Source organism: Leuresthes tenuis, unplaced genomic scaffold, assembly GCF_036924035.1.
Source record: "Leuresthes tenuis unplaced genomic scaffold, fLeuTen1.0.hap1 SCAF_22, whole genome shotgun sequence".
Taxonomy (NCBI): Eukaryota; Metazoa; Chordata; class Actinopteri; order Atheriniformes; family Atherinopsidae; genus Leuresthes; species Leuresthes tenuis.
The window spans coordinates 3,129,128-3,148,505 of NW_027325376.1; the positions used below are offsets into that span (position 1 = coordinate 3,129,128).

The 19,378-nt window shown below is 41.5% G+C and overlaps 4 protein-coding genes across 4 annotated transcripts in view; 1 reads left to right on the forward strand and 3 right to left on the reverse strand.

Moving 5' to 3' along the window:
- The window catches only part of LOC140281516 (tripartite motif-containing protein 16-like), a 285,220-nt gene that overhangs the window by 173,361 nt on the left and 92,481 nt on the right, over nucleotides 1-19,378 (reverse strand). The window lies entirely within an intron of this gene.
- LOC140281529 (arfaptin-1-like) overlaps nucleotides 1-19,378 on the reverse strand; it is a 95,466-nt gene that overhangs the window by 11,396 nt on the left and 64,692 nt on the right. The window lies entirely within an intron of this gene.
- Nucleotides 1,173-9,327, forward strand: LOC140281538 (putative acidic leucine-rich nuclear phosphoprotein 32 family member C). The gene is made up of 7 exons (XM_072375976.1): nucleotides 1,173-1,351; nucleotides 3,155-3,304; nucleotides 3,743-3,865; nucleotides 4,636-4,822; nucleotides 4,907-4,974; nucleotides 7,426-7,495; nucleotides 7,918-9,327. The coding sequence occupies exons 1-7, from the start codon at nucleotides 1,298-1,300 to the stop codon at nucleotides 7,992-7,994; spliced, it is 729 nt and encodes a 242-aa protein (XP_072232077.1). The 5' UTR covers nucleotides 1,173-1,297; the 3' UTR covers nucleotides 7,995-9,327.
- On the reverse strand, nucleotides 11,212-19,289 carry LOC140281525 (coronin-2B-like). The gene is made up of 14 exons (XM_072375963.1): nucleotides 19,275-19,289; nucleotides 17,547-17,747; nucleotides 17,173-17,289; nucleotides 16,897-17,046; nucleotides 15,886-16,086; nucleotides 15,682-15,798; nucleotides 14,489-14,593; nucleotides 14,197-14,293; nucleotides 13,223-13,338; nucleotides 13,038-13,128; nucleotides 12,796-12,950; nucleotides 11,642-11,809; nucleotides 11,501-11,569; nucleotides 11,212-11,391 (listed from the first exon to the last, which is right to left on the reverse strand). The coding sequence occupies exons 1-14, from the start codon at nucleotides 19,287-19,289 to the stop codon at nucleotides 11,326-11,328; spliced, it is 1,668 nt and encodes a 555-aa protein (XP_072232064.1). The 3' UTR covers nucleotides 11,212-11,325.

A 19,378-nucleotide genomic window follows, 5' to 3' on the forward strand; every position in this document is an offset into this window, starting at 1 on the left:
AAGGCAGCCCACATCCAAAGAAGAGCTTTGGGATGTCCTTCAAGTAGTAATAAACTCTGCCTGGTAAAAAACAAATGATATTTCAAATTTCTAATATTTTGTAGGACCTTAGGATTTGTTTTTAGTCAAGATCTCATATTGATGTGAGAGTTGGATGTGTGTCAAGTCTTCTCTAGCACATACCAAATATTTCCAATGGATTAATCTTAATGTGCTTAATCTGGGTAAGATTTAAAAAAATGTCGGTATCTACACAATTGTTGGTATTCTATAAAACACTATTTTTTGTTTTGGTGCTAATCAAAGTCCATAACCATTAATAATGATCTGACAATAAGAAACCACATTGAGGCGACAGTTATGTCACAGCGCAGCCACTGCATGGTTTCATATCTGTGAGGAGACTAAATGGCCGCTCGAGGCGCAGTGGAGCCTCGTTTCCTTCACGCTGTTGTTTCCCTCCTTTTACGAGTAAACGAATGATGCTTTCAAGTGCTCCTCATAAAATTCAAAATCCAAACTCAATACAAGGACAAACTTCCTGGTAAAACAATCACAATAATTATATATATTTTTAATTAAACAGTGAGCTTACTGTTTCGCTAACATCTTAAACTGCCCATGTTAATAAACTGAAGAGGGGCGCTTATATTAGCCGAGACATGTAATTTTTTACAATTCAACTCACCAATCTAATTTAGTGTAAGTATGACAATACAATGGTTCAGAGTTTAAATAGAAATGTCGACGTTCCAAGAACATGATCTACTGAATTAATATATAAAATAATGAGCTGTATCTTCAATTATTTAATTTGTTCATCAACTTTTTTGTTTTAAACCGTTGATATTCTATATTTCTGACGGCAAGTAAACGCAGCTAACGACATGACCCAGTTTTCAGACGCGCGATAAGAACGTTGTGATCCTTCATCAAGTGAGACAAAAACCGGAAGTCCTGTAAATTACTTTCAAAACAAACGTCGACGACCAAATACCTTAAAACATTGTGAAAGTCGTATTTTCGTGTTCACAGAGCAAAGTCTCACAGGTTTACGCTGTAAATGTAATATGCTGTGAAACTGTAGCTATATAAGGCAGAACAATTAACGAAATGTTTTAAACGCGTTTCCGGTAAGCGCATGATGGCTTTATTTCGGTAGTCTTACCCGGAAGTCCTCTGTTTTAACTCTAGCTAACTTGATATCGGTTCCGCGTGTTGATGCTGAAGAGGGGATCGAGAAGAAACAGGTTTTTCGCATCTCAGAGACCTAAAATCAGGCCGCAACCAGAGGAAAATGGACATGAAGAAGAGGGTCTCTTTAGAACTGAGGCACCGGTCGCCATCAGAGGTGAGTTTTGCGGCTTGTTTTCTTTAACAGTGTCGCTGTGGTGTAAACTTGACCGGCAGGAGGAGGGGTGGTGAGCACATGGCAGCGTAACTGCAGGTCCTGGGAAGTGCCAAAATGTTTATTTAAACTAAAACTTAAACTCTAAGTTAATGTGAAGTCTAACTAAGCGCCCTTTACCGCTTACGCTGGTCTCTGCCGGCGTTTACTCCCTCGGTTGAAAACCGCTCGTATAATGCGCAGTTACGCAGTTGTTTACTGCGTTGCATTTAATTTAAAGTACGCATTTCATTCGCAACACATGTAGCGAATTTATCTTCTAAGTTCTTTAATTGTATATCACAAGTTGCTCGTATTAAGGAAAAATTATACACACGCTTCACTCGGCAATTACAATTATGATTCATATCTCCTGGGCCTGGCTAATACCTGGAACCACAGTATGTCGACGTTACGTTTGTCGAAACGTTCGCTTTTATCATTATTAAATTTTTTAACAAACAACAATGTACTGTTTGTTTTTAATCCAGTCTCTGTAACAGAGTTATGAAACTGAGAAAGCGGCAACGTTAGAGGCTTGTAATGATATTTAGTTTAGACTCGTGTTCAGCAGGAAATAGGTTTCGTCTTGCACAAAAACGTGGCCAGCGTTTACGTTTGAACTTTTCAGCATAAACCTATGTCTATTTAATTCCACTAAACTCTAGAGTGAATGATTTAACGCACATGTAATATGTTTTTTGTTTTATTTTTTTAATCCGCGCCTTTTCAGAAATTAGTCGGACCCCGCGTTCATAACGTGCTAAGGGCGCGTAGCCAGCGGCATGCTAACGCAATCTTTTGTTAAAGCGGTTTATCGCTCATTTTCCTGCCATCGTTGACTACTTTACACCCTTATAACTACAAATAATCCGAATAACAATTTTACGTCGGGGTAACTAATCGTTTGTTGGCGTTGTGAGCAGCAGCAAATAAACGGCTAACAGATAGCAGGCACACGTGACGTAGCTAATTTAGTAGCGTCACGTGTGCTGGGAGTTTACAAACAGAACCTCGACCGGGATCCATTCCAACATGAATGTGCTCTCGTCCTTTTTCACTGACCTGCTTCCTCTGTGGTGTCCTAATCATCATTCAGGTGTTAAATCTGTCTGTTTTCAAGATGTATGTGTGGGAAGGAGGAACACGGTGGAATCTGGCATAATTTGACCAAAATGCACAATAATTTCCTTTTAAATACATCGGAAACATGAAAAATATTGTTTGAATATAGTTGGACTTGTCCTGTTTTGTATTATCATAAACCATAATTTCAAGTATGATCATTTGCTGTGTTTTTACTGCTGGAAATGTTTAATATTTAACAAATAATTTCTGGTTTTTTGTGACTTTTACAGAGTGTTTTGGACTCCAGAAACCCAGGCGTTGCTCTGATTTATTATTTAAAACCCAAAATGACACTTAATGATGAAAAAAATCAAGCTAATCTCTCTAAGAAAATTAGTCGTGTGTTGGGTGTAATTACTTGAGTTACATTTAACTTCACCCTTAATAACTGATTATGATGAGATGCACACATCAGATGTAGTTAAAATATGTTGAGGTGATAAAGGTGAGCAGACTCAACTGGCACCTCTGTGTAGATTCATCATCGATCAGAAGGACTGTTTGAATTAGTCATAGTGACACCGCCGTCATCAGATCAAGAAATCGCTGTCATATCGAAACATCGTTCTGTATCGCCCCAACTATGAGGGATAAGATCTAAACTGCAGCTAACGCCTCACGGCTTTCTGTCCCCTACAGGTCCAAGAGCTGGTTCTGGACAACTGTCGCTCCAGTGAGGGAAAGATCGAAGGCATAACAGAGGAGTTCTCCAATCTGGAGCTGCTCAGCCTCATCAATGTGGGCCTGACCAGCGTAGCAGACATCCCCAAACTGGACAAACTCAAAAAGGTTCAGAGCATTTCCTTTATTATCAACCCAGTGATGGCAGGTTTTCTGCTAAAAAGAATAAACAGCTTAAACTGTGATAATCAGCTGATTCTCTTTCATATGATGGCAGATCACAGTTAATTAATCCTTTTTTGGATTAATTTGAGTCGTTTTAAGGAGGAACATTTTTTAAAATTTATAAGTTTTTGCAGTTTTTAAGAGTCATGGAAGGTTTTTGGTGTATTTGGTGTATGATCATGATATTTTTGGACTGACTTGGAGATAAAACTGAACATCTAGAGGATCGTTTAGTTTAGAAATAAAGAGATGGAGCTGTGTTTTGTAGCTTGATGACATCCAGAACTGCTGTAAAGTAACAGATGTGGACATTTTAGGGTTTATTCGTCCTTTGCCCTCTCTGTTTGTCACGCTGATCGTTTCTTTCTCGCCTCGCTGCAGTTGGAGTTGAGTGACAACAGGATATCGGGCGGTCTGGAGGTCCTGGCCGAGCGGCTCGTGAATCTAACGCACCTCAATCTCAGCGGGAACAAGTTCAAAGACATCAGCACGCTGGAGCCGCTGGTGGGTTGGGGGGACGTTGAAGCTTTAGTTTGAAGCTAAAGATCATGTATTTTACTGTTAAAATGATGGGGGTTTTTTTAAATCTATTTTCTAAGATTGAAATCAGATTGGATCAGTTTGAAATAATCCTTTTTTTTAATTCAGTAACATCAACAAGTTAGTTACTCAACTAGCAGCTAAAACCAGACTTTAACACACCCGGATAATGTGGTGAAAATGGCAGAGCCGCTCCTGTCTCAGGTTCAACCGCAAAGGATGAACATAACTCAGAAGTTTCAGTGAAAGGTGTCACTTTTCTGCTCAACGTGGCACCAATTTGCCACCAAATCAAATCTCCGTGTGAATCACTTCTTCATCTTCCAAGCTGTTGTTTCACATGTTGAACTCGGTCCTTCGGGGCTCAGATTTCACTCCCGCAGCTGCAGAGGTGTTTCTCACACGATGGTGAAGGTTTGCTTGTAGAGACGGAGAGCTGAGCTCGGCTGTGCTTGGTTGGTCATTAGATAAGAAACTGTGACAGATCTTAGCAGTCAAAAGAAGTGGCTTACCCTGCTGAGCTGTGACAGGTTTAGACCCGACTGAACAGCTGCAGTTATTTCACATTCAGCTGCCACACATCCAGATGTGCCCAGAGGCTGCTGCTTCACCCACATTAATTCATAAACACCAGAGTCCAATTTTATGGGCACTTTGGCGCCCCCTGCTGGCCACCTTCATGCAGCAGGCTCCACTTATTCACTAACCAGGCGAATTGGTCTTTGTCGCCCCAGAAAAAGTTGCCTCAGCTGAAGAGCCTGGACCTGTTTAACTGCGAGGTGACCAACCTGGCCGACTACCGGGGGTCCATCTTCGAGCTCCTCCCCCAGCTCACCTACCTGGACGGCTACGACATCGACGACTGCGAGGCGTCCGACTCCGATGGCGAGGGCGACGGCCTCGACGACGAAGAGGAAGAAGGTGAGCTGCCGTGCCGTAAGGTCAAAGTTAACTCCGGGTGGCCTGTGACTTTTGTGAATTTCTCTGAACGTTTCTGCTTCTCAGAGGGGGAGTCGGAGGATGTGGAGGATGAGGAAGAGGAGGATGAGGAAGACGACAGCGGTGATGATGAGGTAAGAGTCCGGCTGAGCTGCCACATCTGTGTCCCACTTCTTTTTGTTCCTTTGATGCAGCGATGCTGAAACCAGTTTCCTTTCTGATGAGTTCAAGTCTCTTGTTGAGTTTGGATTATAAACAGCTGTATTTTTCTGTAGGCTGACTTTGGATTATAAGCAGCTGTATTTTTCTGTAGGCTGACTTTGGATTATAAGCAGCTGTATTTTTCTGTAGGTTGAGTTTGGATTATAAACAGCTGTATTTTTCTGTAGGCTGACTTTGGATTATAAACAGCTGTATGTTTCTGTAGGTTGACTTTGGATTATAAGCAGCTGTATTTTTCTGTAGGTTGTTTGGATTATAAGCAGCTGTATTTTTCTGTAGGCTGACTTTGGATTATAAGCAGCTGTATTTTTCTGTAGGATGACTTTGGATTATAAGCAGCTGTATTTTTCTGTAGGTTGAGTTTGGATTATAAACAGCTGTATTTTTCTGTAGGCTGATTTTGGATTATAAACAGCTGTATGTTTCTGTAGGTTGACTTTGGATTATAAGCAGCTGTATTTTTCTGTAGGTTGAGTTTGGATTATAAGCAGCTGTATTTTTCTGTAGGTTGACTTTGGATTATAAGCAGCTGTATTTTTCTGTAGGCTGAGTTTGGATTATAAGCAGCTGTATTTTTCTGTAGGCTGACTTTGGATTATAAGCAGCTGTATTTTTCTGTAGGATGACTTTGGATTATAAGCAGCTGTATTTTTCTGTAGGTTGACTTTGGATTATAAGCAGCTGTATTTTTCTGTAGGTTGTTTGGATTATAAGCAGCTGTATTTTTCTGTAGGTTGAGTTTGGATTATAAACAGCTGTATTTTTCTGTAGGTTGACTTTGGATTATAAGCAGCTGTATTTTTCTGTAGGCTGAGTTTGGATTATAAGCAGCTGTATTTTTCTGTAGGTTGAGTTTGGATTATAAGCAGCTGTATTTTTCTGTAGGTTGACTTTGGATTATAAGCAGCTGTATTTTTCTGTAGGCTGAGTTTGGATTATAAGCAGCTGTATTTTTCTGTAGGTTGAGTTTGGATTATAAGCAGCTGTATTTTTCTGTAGGTTGTTTGGATTATAAGCAGCTGTATTTTTCTGTAGGCTGAGTTTGGATTATAAGCAGCTGTATTTTTCTGTAGGCTGACTTTGGATTATAAGCAGCTGTATTTTTCTGTAGGTTGAGTTTGGATTATAAACAGCTGTATTTTTCTGTAGGTTGTTTGGATTATAAACAGCTGTATTTTTCTGTAGGTTGAGTTTGGATTATAAGCAGCTGTATTTTTCTGTAGGTTGAGTTTGGATTATAAACAGCTGTATTTTTCTGTAGGTTGACTTTGGATTATAAACAGCTGTATTTTTCTGTAGGTTGACTTTGGATTATAAGCAGCTGTATTTCTCTGTAGGTTGAGTTTGGATTATAAGCAGCTGTATTTTTCTGTAGGCTGACTTTGGATTATAAACAGCTGTATTTTTCTGTAGGTTGACTTTGGATTATAAGCAGCTGTATTTTTCTGTAGGTTGACTTTGGATTAGAAGCAGCTGTATTTTTCTGTAGGTTGAGTTTGGATTAGAAGCAGCTGTATTTTTCTGTAGGTTGAGTTTGGATTATAAGCAGCTGTATGTTTCTGTAGGATGACTTTGGATTATAAGCAGCTGTATTTTTCTGTAGGTTGACTTTGGATTATAAGCAGCTGTATTTTTCTGTAGGTTGACTTTGGATTATAAACAGCTGTATTTTTCTGTAGGTTGACTTTGGATTATAAGCAGCTGTATTTCTCTGTAGGTTGAGTTTGGATTATAAGCAGCTGTATTTTTCTGTAGGCTGACTTTGGATTATAAACAGCTGTATTTTTCTGTAGGTTGACTTTGGATTATAAGCAGCTGTATTTTTCTGTAGGTTGACTTTGGATTAGAAGCAGCTGTATTTTTCTGTAGGTTGAGTTTGGATTAGAAGCAGCTGTATTTTTCTGTAGGTTGAGTTTGGATTATAAGCAGCTGTATGTTTCTGTAGGATGACTTTGGATTATAAGCAGCTGTATTTTTCTGTAGGATGAGTTTGGATTATAAGCAGCTGTATTTTTCTGTAGGTTGAGTTTGGATTATAAGCAGCTGTATGTTTCTGTAGGATGACTTTGGATTATAAGCAGCTTTATTTTTCTGTAGGATGAGTTTGGATTATAAGCAGCTGTATTTTTCTGTAGGATGAGTTTGGATTATAAGCAGCTGTATTTTTCTGTAGGTTGAGTTTGGATTATAAGCAGCTGTATTTTTCTGTAGGTTGACTTTGGATTATAAGCAGCTGTATTTTTCTGTAGGATGAGTTTGGATTATAAGCAGCTGTATTTTTCTGTAGGATGAGTTTGGATTATAAGCAGCTGTATTTTTCTGTAGGATGAGTTTGGATTATAAACAGCTGTATTTTTTTGTAGGACGCGGAGGTGAACGGAGATCTGGACAGCGAGGATGATGACGAGGATGACGATGATGATGAGGACGATGGTGAGTGATGGAGCTCTGTAGTATTTTATTTTCTCATTTAGAATCTACTGCCTCCTTCAGGTGTAAAACGGTTCACATTAAGACCTGAGAGAGCCTTAAAATGAGCTAAATGCAGCTTTGGATGAAGAAAACTAAGTGAACCCCTGATCCAGCAGCTTGCAGCAGCAGCTTTAGCAGCAAACGGTTTTCTGTTATCAGTGTCTCACACTCTTCTGCACAGCATCGCAGCTCTTTCCCCTCCGGCTGTGGGCCGCCATTAAAAAAATCTCCCTCAGCGCCCTGCTCACGTGAAGCGACTCCAAAGCTAAACGATGTGGCGCAGAAACAAAGTTAAACCACGTCGCCCGCCGGCCGCTCCGCGGCAGGAATGTGCTTAAAAGTCGGTGTACTTCAGAATGTTAAAAGTGTGATTTATTCTGCAGACGAGGATTCGTCTCCAGCAAAAGGAGAGAAGAGGAAGAGGGACCCTGATGATGAGGATGATGAAGATGATGATTAAGGGCCCACGGAGACCCCTGCAAACCCCTCTGACCTCTGGCCACGCCTCCTTCCTCAGCTCTCCCCTCCACTCAGTCCACTCATGGGCTGCATCCCATTTCCTCCCCTGCCTCCTCGTCAGCTTCCTCACAGATCCAAGCAGCCTCCATTAACTCCTGAAAAGCCTCTTTAATATATATATTTTTCTTTTTTCCACACTCAAACCGCACTCTTTCAGTCTTATTTCCACAATGATTTAAAATTCTCCCCTCTGGTCGGCACCAATCCTCACCAGCTGGGATGTGTGACAAGATTCTTCCAGGTTGTTATTTTCTGGCAGCACCATTTTTCTGAACTCAGGAATAAAATATTAAAGCTTCAAACTCGAACGTTAGTCATAAAAGAACCCGTTTACACTTTCTCAAGAGTAACAGTTGTCATTTTGAGCAAGAAAAGCAGCAGTTTGCCACATTTTAGTGGCTGAAAGCATAAAATATTCAGTTTGTGTTCCTGAAAATCTGCTGTCATGTGAAACGATCCATTTTGACTGAAATTTAACTTGAAAATATGCAGTCAGTCGGTTTATTTCAGTGTTGGTTTGGGGAAAAGAAGTTCTGGTGTCTTTTCTGAAGGGAAATAAAACCCACAAACATCCAAACCAGAGTTTAAAAGCTCCTTCGTGTTTTAGCAGGAACAAAAGGGGCGTTTCTGTTTCTGTGGAGACACAGTAAAGGCATCACCAGTCATAAGAAGCTCCGTCACAAAGCACCAGACGCAGGGAAGATGTGAAGAACTTTTCTTTTCTCATAACCTAAGCTTGGAAGTTTCCGTTTTTTTTCCTCAGAAAAGATCCTTTAGAAATGACCCGTTGAATCATTTTCAGGAGATGAATGACTACAGTCTGCTTCTGTGTGGGGGCTGGTGTGCTTTGAGGGTCTGAATGAACCCCTTACGTCCTCCCGTCTGTCCGCCTCCGCTGGTGTCGTCCTCTGACGCCATCGTGCTTAAATCGTCCCTCAAACATCGGAAATAACCCCGCCTCCCCGCGGCCGAGCGCGCTCAGGGCAAATTGTGTTCTCTTTTTTGCCAACAGAGCTTTTTAAAAGAAATATTTTTTCAGAGAATTTGTTTTTGTTTACTTTTGTATGGTTGTCCGGGGACGCTGTTTCTCTTTCTATCTCCCTCCAGCTCTCTATCTGCCTCCTTTCGTTTTCTGCTCCGTAGAGAGACGCAGTTGTTCCTTTACACTGAATAGATGAGGTTTTCTTTTCTTTTTTTTTTTTTTACTTTCTGTAAGTTAAATGAAAAACAAAAACGTACAAAAAGGACTTTGTAAATAAAATCTTAACATTTTGCTTCTGGTGTCTCGTGGTCTCATTGCTGCTGCGTTTAGGGACACCTCGTAACTTTGTAACTTTAGGGGTACGAAGAATGAAATGGCACTAGTTGGATTTCCAAACCTGTAATTTAAAGGTTTTTCTACCCTTATTTCTACAAATAAAGGTCCTAAAGTCAGCTTAAACGTTAATCCATCTGTTATCAGCCAGTTATCCCAGACAAAGCTCCTCCAAAGCCAAGAAAAATCTCTCCAGCAAGTCCTGGTGGGACATCCTGACCCGATGCCATAAGGCCCCTTCAGGTTCTCTTTTTTTTGTTGTTTTTAGTGCAGAGGAGCATCTAAATGAAGATGTTTGGGTAAAGATTTGTGGTTAAAATGTATTAAATATAAATATGTTGGGAGTCCTGTTTTGTCCTCTGTACCTCAGAATATTCTCATTTTAATATGTCAGCTTTGTCCTCTGATACCTTTGTAAGATTAAGACACAAAGTTACTCCTCTGCCTTTAACTCATCCAGGTTGGCACCTGTTGACTCATGGAGTCAGGTGCCATATACACTGGAGCGCTGGGCAGCCAATCACAGCGCCCGCTGCCTCGGCCGTGGCAGGGAGGTGAACTGCCACCCCTCCAGCTGTCAGTTTCTCATATAAGAAGAGCCTTAACTCAGAATGCAGAGCAAAAGCTTCATAGTTTCTCTGAATATTCCTCTCTTTAATGCCATCACTCCCGGCAACAGGCTGCTTTAACTAACTGTAAAAGCTGCAGTAAAACACCTGATTGTTTGTTCTGTAAGAGGAAAGTCCCCGTCTTCCCCTGATGTGAGTCACTGGCTCGTGTCAGAGATAAAGCACGAACAAGCTGGTTGGGTTCGGCGTAAAATAGAAACAGAAACTAGTGCAACGGGACTTGCAGTCTTTCCACAAGCTTCATTTTGATATTAATGAGAAAACGCTGCTGTTGAGGATGAAGATTTGGGGGATTCTTCCTGTTCCTGGCTCCTTCCCGACCAGAGTGTATGTCTCTTATTTAAAAATATCTTTTTAGTTTGTGGAAAAACTGAAATTCAGGAGAGTTTCTCACATCTCTGTAACTGACAGTGATTTGTGCATCATTACATTACATCTATATAGGATCTAGGATGCTATGACGCCGATATTTTTGTACCGTATTGCGCTTTTCTCGTTTCCTCTTCTCAAGGCCTTTAATAATCTACACAATTACATCTGACTGTGACCGACACAGAAGTCCAGAACTTTCTGATGCAGGATCCTTCGGTCCGGTACGACATCAGCCAACAGAAGCTAGCTAACAGAAGCTAGCTAACAGAAGTACGTGTGGACTTATGTTCAGACTTTATTCTCCGATGAATGCCACCCTATGCTGCTCCAAAAAGACTCCAGGAAGGTGGTTTAGTGATGTATCGGCTGGATTATTGCATAGTTTGGTCCATAGAAGATGGCTGAAGGTGTCAGAAGAGGCTCTTTGACTCCTTTAGTTCCCATAAAAGTTGAGGAGGACTCAAATGCCAGTTGGATATGAACTGGGGTAATGAGGACATCTCCTGATGTTGACCTCTTCACATATTAACGGTTTATGTCTCCCTACGACTGCTTCATTCAATCCGGTTAGGGCAGACTCTGAAAGTCTCAACACAAGTTCAGGGATCGGATAAAGATTTTGATCTACATGATCACAACATGCTTATTGGACCGTGTCCTGCTGCCTGGACGCTGCATTCAGGTGCCGAGCAGCGCCTAAACCAAAGATAACAGCCGTGCAGAGATCCTGCCTGACATGAACGACGGGGTAAAAGTCGGTGTGAAGGGCAGCGATGTCTGACCTGAGTTCATCAGTTCGTGTTTGAAACAGTTTATTGATTATGAAACTTTGAACTCGCCGTCTCAGTTGTACAAATTGGAGAAAAGGAGGAGTTGAATAAAACTGATTTGCTTTGTTCTTAGTGCAGCTGAAAGCAAACACACGGCAGGAATGAGTCTGAGTGGTCTGCTTCTGATCAAAAAGTCGCCCTCATGTTGTTCCTGTTGTTCTTAATCTCAAGCTCCAGTTGAGCGATCCTCACCTGGAAATGTTACATTAAAAGACGTTAAGTAGGATCACAAAGCATGCTGATGAGAAGTTTTCAACCTTTTCTTTTCCATCACAGGATGATTTTCTGTCGGTTTACTGACGTCTTTTTCATGCAGTTCCTCCTTCAAGCCTCTAATCTGGTCTTGCTGTCTGTAAAACGCCTGCAGGAGCTGAAACACACAGAATCCTAAAGAGAGCTTTCTTTGGAGACTGAGAAACTCAAACTCAAATGTCTGCCTGACCTCGCTCTCGGTTGTTGGGGGGGGTTTCTCTGCAGGCTCGCAGCAGTGCGGGGTGCAGCAGTACGTCCACAAAGGAATCAGCGTCTCATCCGGCTGCCACCCTGACAGATCGCTCAGATCTCCGGGGTATTTGGCGTCCTGGTAGGCCAGCTGCTCCTCCAGGAAGGCCTCAGCAAGGGACAGAAGGAATATTTTTCATCATCAGCCCTCTTCATACTATCCCAATAGAGATACTTCATCTCAAGCCTGCATTTCCTGGCGAAATGAAAATAAAGATTAAATTACTTGATCTTCGTAACGGATACTTACATTTAAGCTTATTCCTAAAATGGCCACGTGTGCTCTACTTTATCTGATTCCATAAACTAATTTCACAAACTTGTGGTTTATAAGTTCTCAATAACAGCTGTTGTCTTTTAAATAGGTTGTAGTTACCGGCTTCATACACCAGGGGGCACTGATCAGTCGGATTCTTAAAACCGGTTCATTGTAACTGTGTCCTTATCTGCAGAAGGCCTGTATGACCTACATTTGGTCGCCACTTTAGTCTGCTCAGGTACCCCAAGAGTTTCACATAAGCTTAAATAACTTCCCCTAAAACACACCAAACAAAGCTGATGGAGCAAAATGTTGTTTTGAGGAGCAACAGACTGACGATCATCTCTTTTTTTCCAGTTCAAGAGGTTACATAATAAAGATTACAAAGTTACCTTTACATTTGCATTTCTAAAACAAATCCCTAAACATTACAAAGAGTCTGCAGTTAAAAAAAAGAGTGGTTTAAATAGCATCCAGAGTCCTGAAAGACGGAGGAGCAGCAACAAAGTGCTGACTGTGAGTTTAATCTTATTTTTTAATTATCGGTTTGTTGGGTGTGCTTTTCAAAGCCGTTTTGTGTCACTTCTGTGAACTTCTATCCGTGAACATCCTCGTCATTTTGGACGGGTTTTATAAAGGGAGTTAAGCTGATTCAGCAGAAGTATTCAACTTTGGTTATTTTTGCTACGTTTATAATTGAACTTTGTATTTTCAGGTCTGTTGCTATATATCTCATCCTGTTACTTCTGTTCATGCCCACTTTTCAATATTTAGCTTCAGTTTTTTACATCACTGTTAAAAAACAACATAAAACCATCAGATTAACAGCAGCCGACCTGCTCGATTAACTCCTGGTCCGTCTCCATCCCTGCACCTGCAGCCGGGCCCATCTGGAGCCTGAGGGAGCTCGGCTGCCTCACCTGCCCCTTCTCCGTTTCTGCATAAGGGTTTTCTACTTGAATCTCTGGCTTTAGGGACATCAACACCGGGTCTGACAAAGAGATAAAACAGGCTGGTTTCCCTTAAATCCATGAATCTGCTGCTAGTTTTAGATGAAATGCATTGGTGGGCTACAGACCCCTGTTGATCCCCAGCAGCCACTCCTGAGCTGTCATGGCCGCCTGGTTTCCAGCTGTCATCGGATACAGATCCTCTTGGAAAATTCCAGACTGGAAGTAAAGGCAAAACAAATGACTATGACATGACTTTCTGTGTTTTTGGATATTTTCTACTCTTATCTTATAAGAAATGCGAGATAGGAACCTCTTTTCGTGGTACGATCATCGAAAGCGGTTCGACCAGCTCCTTGATAGCGATCAGTCGATAAAAACGGAAAACCTCACATGTGTTCACATCCAGGCCACGCTTTGGCATCACCCCTAAAAAGATGTCAGCCACCAGAGGACATTTAACTGTAGTCAAATACAGTTAAATGGAAACATACACAGCATTGACAAACTCTGCTCGTGTTCGGTTTGATTCGAACAAATATGATTTTTATTGAGAATGTCCCACTGTCTGTGTTGGTATTTAATGTTTTTGCTCGTAAGGAGTCGGTAAACCTGTCAGTTGTGTCTTTTGACAGGTGATTCCACCTCACTCTGGATTTAAACACCCGGTTTAAGTGCAGCTGTCGCTCATTCACAGGAACAGGAACACGGTGCCACAGTTGCTCTGTGGGTGAAATATTCAGGGAATACTTCGGCTAAACCAACATCTGAGACAGAAAATCACCAAGTGATGGACTTTCCTTTGATTTGTTGTGTCTCCAGCCTGCTAATCAACCATTCCTTCAAAAACTGATGTGGTGTTTTGTCTTGTTCTGGAGTGGCTGCAAACAACCCTGTTGGGCTGAATGAGCATTTTCAGTAGGTCCCACCCACTTCAGACCAGAGACGTCCAACAAGAGCCACAGTTTTGGAGATGCTATGACCCAGATATCAAGCTATCACAGTTTGGTCCTTGTCAAAGTTGATTTTTCTGCATTCAACAAATCAACTTTGAGAACAAAGAGTACACTTTCTGATCAATATATCCCACCACTGACCAGGAGCCATGAGATAATCATGCTTTTTACTTCACCTGACAGTGACTGTAATGGTTTGGCTTTTCCTCAGTAATGACTGTTGGTACATAGTTAAAGTTGGTCTTATATAAGTCTCCCTGTTTCCAAATACTGTGTTTTATCTCTGAACAGCCTCTGAAACTGTGTGTTCATGAGTGTTCATTGATCTGACCGAGTCCTTTCTGAGGCAGCAGGGACCTGTACTCCGTCAGGAAGCTGATGTAAGGTTTCTCAGAGCTCAGCTCATAGTACCGGATGTTCCCGTCCCCCTAAAATGACAAACAAAGAACAACTGCAGTGACTTTTAACGGCTATACTTGAGTGTTTCATGCTGATTAAGGCGGTTAGAGGCAAAAACAACCAATAATGTCACAGTCCAAGATATCTGATGGCAAATAAAGGTTTTGCTGTTGAATAATGAGGAAGGGCACATGGGATTAGTTTCTAAAAGTGTCTTTAACTACCTTTCCAGCCAGATAAAGCATGTGTGTGTCTGGGTCATAAAACGGGAAGAGAACTCCAGCAGATCCATCCAAATCTTCCTCATACAGAGGCTCAGACAGGTCATCCTGTGCACAGGTGGGGAAAATGAGATTAAGTGAGAGAGAGGTTAGTTTGAATCAACTTTTGTACAAACTGCAGCCAACTTTTAGACAAAACTGCAGTTTTATGATGATAAACTTAAGTGGAGTCCCTAATTCTCCGGTCTGGAAACCAACTTTTCCAGGATGGAGCAACTTTTTTATGATGAATTGACATTGTTTCACTTTTTATCACAAACTAAAAGTACAAGATTCAGAGAATATAATTTGATTACTAAAGTTGTTCTCTTGGGATATTTGGTTAATTCTGCCATTTTGTGCCCACATCAATAAGGTAGAATAACCTGTAATCTCAGAAAATTAGCTTAATTTTCCCAAGACTACGGCGTAATTATGAAGAACTCAAATGAGTTTCATTTGATTGCACCTAATATCAGCTTCAAAATGACTCTGATGACATTTGGGGAGGATCTATAGATAAATACTAAGTCAAGGCTTAATTAGGTGGTCTTGTTTGCTCCAGTTATTGGAGCAGACAACATTATCTAACAAGGCAAAGACGACTCTAGGTCTCTGCAGCCGCTCACATAAAGCCAAACGGCAGATGTTACACCTGGATATATCAACCATATATATTCCAGTTTGCATTCTGATCTTTTCAGCTAAAACCGGCTGCTGAAGTTGTCATCATGCAGTGTGTGTAGACTGGTGTGTCCGATAAGCATGAGAGGAAATCCTTTTGTTTTATCCTGGCTGCACAACAGCCTAAATTAAGTCATTATTAAGAGAAAAAGAGCTTTCTTATGCTCAGATAATGAGAAAATGAACTTATGTATGGTTGTTCTTTGCTTCTGTTGGGAAGGAAACATCCTAAAAGCACCAACTACATTAAACTGCTTTTCAGTTTGAAGCATGAACCAGATGAGTTGGATTAACATTCCCCTTCTTAAGGTTTGTATTTACTCATTTAATACCAGTAATTCCAGTTCTGTGCTTCACTGTGTGGAAGTTTGACTGTCTTTCATGCACATTTAATATCCTCAAACTTCCAAACACTGTTGACTTCTGCTATAAAATGCTTCTCATGGTAAAAGGTGAAACTAAATGTATCTTACGGGGTCCCAGAGGACAATCTGTCTTTGGTTCCAGCGCGAGCTGCCAGTGGACAGAAGCATCTTCAACCCTCCGATGTATAAAACCTTGTTGGCCTTGTGTGACTTATTGCTGGAAACCTGCAGAAATGTCGGGAAATTAGCTCAAATTCTCTCGATTTTTCCTCTTTCAACACATAAACTTTGAGGAGAATAAACACCTCAAACCTGTAAAATCTTTCCTGCCCGAGGATCCAGCACCCGGACCCGCCTGTCTTTGGACGTGACCGCCAGCCTGCTGCCATCGCTGCTGAAGGCGACGGACAGCAGCAGCGCCTCAGATGGATACCGGTGGTGGACGGGCATCAGAACCACGCGGACTGGATGCCTGATTACTGCACCTGCCTGGGACACATACCAGAGGAGCACCTGAGGCGGAAACAAAGTCTGATCTGCTGGGCGATGACGCTGCGCTGTGTGTCCAGTCTCTTTTTTGATGGGTCTCTTATCTGATTCCTCATTTTGAGTTTAAATTTTTTTTTTGCAAACCAGAATTATCAACAGTCACATCAAACAGAAGATCTGGATCCCGAGTCCTGTGCTGCAGCCAGGAGGCCGGTTCAGTAATCCTTTAATTTCAGAGACTCAGGCAGCACAAATAGGCCAACAAAGTGTAGCTGACTGCAGCCCAAAACTGATCAAATCACTTGTTCCAACCTGCACAAACAGTTGAGGATTTGCTTCTAACTCAAGACGATGTTTGGCCCCTAAGTTTGGATACAAAACCAGACCAAAAGTTTGCACCAAAGACATTTCTGTAGTACCACAGCCCAAATAAGCACAGTTACAAATGGGATAACAGTCAAACAACTGGTCTCCTCAGCTCCCAGATGTTTACAGACTGCTGTTAAAAGAAGAGGGGATGCTACACAGTGGGAAACGTGTCCCAACTGCTTTTAGACGTGTTGCTGCATCAAACCCAAGATGAATTAACATTAATCACAAAACATTTGATATGTTCTGCTGTGAATAATTTACTGTGAAATCAGCTGACTCTTTACACAGCTAAGAAAACTGAGCAACATGTGCAACAATGAACTTTTATACACTTTAATCACCCTGTGTCTTCAATAAAAAATACTAAAGATGGCAAAGGAACAGATATGAACGCCACTTTATACAGAAATAATTCCACTATTAGCTCATGTGCCTGTGACACTGACCAATGAGGCGCCTGACCTTGTAGTCATAGGCGGAGCTAAGCAGCATGTGCTCAGCTGTTGGATGCCACTCAATAATCGCCACCCGTCTGGAGTGACCGATCAGAGTCTTCCTGGCTTTGGTGATGTTCTGTCGGACACCACAGACCGGAATATCCCAGATCTTCACCTGCAAACGTGAACATTTACCGATTACAACGATTTAAACTTTAACCTGAGCCGAAACCTGACTCCAGCCTTAACCCTGACTCTGAACCCATTTCTGAGGCAAACAGGAAACACGTAGATATCATACAGTGCAGTCCTCTGAGCACGAGGCGATGCAGTGATCATCAAACGGGTTCCACTTGACGTCCAGGACTCTGCCGCTGTGGCCGCAGACTCTGGGGTGCTGAGGGTCCACCCTGCCCGTCTGAAAGAGAACATTTTGTCTGCGTATTTTAGAATATCAGCTAAAATCAGTGTCGAACGAAACATTGTGACATAGTTCTGTGTTTTAGTCTGTGAAGTCATCTTTTTAAACAGCATAAAAAAACATTAAAGGAAAAGTTCAATAATTCACTAACTTAATAGGTTTCTATTTTACTGTTTCACGTCTAAAAATCTTTCAGCATTTACTGTGTTCATCAGAGGAAAAATGGTGAAATGAAATGATTAAAACCTACATACGTGACGGACCGGCAGGACTAAAAACGCCCCGCCCCCAGAGCACTCCGTCACCACGGCGATGAAGCAGGGATTGGCCGAGCAGTAGTGGTTGTCATGGACGCTGCGTGTGATTGGCACCCCATCGTAGCTGTGCCCCTTATTGGCCGGTTTCCCGAAGACGTGACGGAACTTGGAGCAGCGGAAAGACGATCGCCACGACATCTGAAGGACTGGAAACACCGGAGGAAGAAGATTTCATTTGTGTTTCAGCAATTCTGGAGGAAATTATGGAAATAGAAAGATTTACGTGACTAAAACACTTAGGTTGTTGGGACAAAATATGAAAATAAAACTCATATTGAGGATTCTAGCTCCTCTGTGAAGAAGTCCCCATAGCATAAATCATTTGAATTATTAGTTTATTTTAGATTCAGGTTCTTTTAGGCTTACATTTAGTTTTCAGCTCAGAGTCCCAGAGAGGTGACGATTGATCTAGTTTAAGGTTCACTTAAACCTTTCTGTCAAGTGAGAAATAAACTTTTAATCACATATTCACGTCAGCATCTTGCTCCGTCGTGGGCGTAATTGCTCGCATACTTGCCTGTGTGCCACACCTGTTACCTGAGGGTTCCACTAGGGGGCGCACCAGGTGACTCGGACTGGGCGGAGCCAACGGATTTGCAGGATGTAAAATGTAAACATGGCGTAAATAGTAGAGGAATTGTTGATCTTATCACTGCAGAAAAAGCCATGGTACTGATCTGTCGCCAGCTATTTTCTCAAACATAATTGCCTCCTTTCACCTTAATTCACCTTAAAGATGCAAGACTTGCTTGTCTTAAAAAATGTCCACTATTTTTTATTAATTACCCTATTAATTGATAGTTGTGGTGGTGTGATCTTGTCCTTATGAGAACCAAAGCCCGGTTCTACTGAAGCAGAACGTCTTTCTAAGGTTCTGGTTAGGTTTAGGGATCAGGTTTATGTTAAGCTTATGGTTAGACTGATTGTGGTTAGGGTTAGGATGACTGTGCAAGCCTGTACGTGTGTGCGCTCGAGTTAATCTCATAATAGTGTTGTGGAACTGAAGCAGCTTCATTATCTGGTCTAATCAATAATGCAATCAGCTGGCTTTATTGTCTCTCCTAATCATTTCAATAATAAATCACTTTCTTTGATATGTGGACCTTTTTATTCAAACAAACACACCTGCAAATTGAGACTTTTTTGTCTGTGACAGCGTCCTTGAGCCTTGTTACAAACTTATCCTGACCCTTGACCTTTACCACAATGTGTGAAAGATGGAGAGAAGAAGAATAAAGAAAATAACAGAGAATCATTAAACTGCACCCGTTAATCTGAAAATTATCAGTTTTTCAAGTTTTTATCCTCAAATGAGTTAGTTTTTTTTGCTAAACTAAGTACGTTTTTAACCATCAAACAAATGACATGACAGGCGTGTTGTTGACCAAGCATGGGCATCAGGAATGAAAATGATGGCTTTACAACAGCTTGAAGATAAACTTTTCTGCAGGCGGAACAACAGGAAAAAGACAGAAAAGGTGGAAATTCTCCGAGAAAAACTGCACAAACTGTTGGAGAGTTAAGTTTTTCTGGCTCATGGACACCCGCAGATTTGGGCAAATGACCAAATTTACATGGCACGGACTCCCCTCCATGTACACATAAGGTGTTTAACATCTATTAGCAGGGGTCTTTGTTGGTAAGGACGTAAGGAAGTAGTCTTACCTCAGTTACAGTCATGTAACAGTCGCAGTTCTGTGCCTGCTGACCTCCGACTGCTTCCACCTCCGGGCTGCTCTGCGCCGTTTTTGTGCGTAATGGTGGGTTCA

What these genes read in the sequence shown, in the direction of transcription:
- LOC140281538 (XM_072375976.1), top strand. Translation starts at nt 1,298, where the DNA reads ATGGACATGAAGAAGAGGGTCTCTTTAGAACTGAGGCACCGGTCGCCA. An exon ending in GGCACCGGTCGCCATCAGAG is followed by an intron (nt 1,352 to 3,154) that starts GTGAGTTTTGCG and finishes TGTCCCCTACAG; the next exon opens with GTCCAAGAGCTGGTTCTGGA. An exon ending in CGATGATGATGAGGACGATG is followed by an intron (nt 7,496 to 7,917) that starts GTGAGTGATGGA and finishes TTTATTCTGCAG; the next exon opens with ACGAGGATTCGTCTCCAGCA.
- LOC140281525 (XM_072375963.1), bottom strand. An exon ending in TGCTTTATCTGGCTGGAAAG is followed by an intron (nt 14,294 to 14,488) that starts GTAGTTAAAGAC and finishes TTGTCATTTTAG; the next exon opens with GGGGACGGGAACATCCGGTA. An exon ending in GCTGCCTCAGAAAGGACTCG is followed by an intron (nt 13,339 to 14,196) that starts GTCAGATCAATG and finishes ACATCTTTTTAG; the next exon opens with GGGTGATGCCAAAGCGTGGC.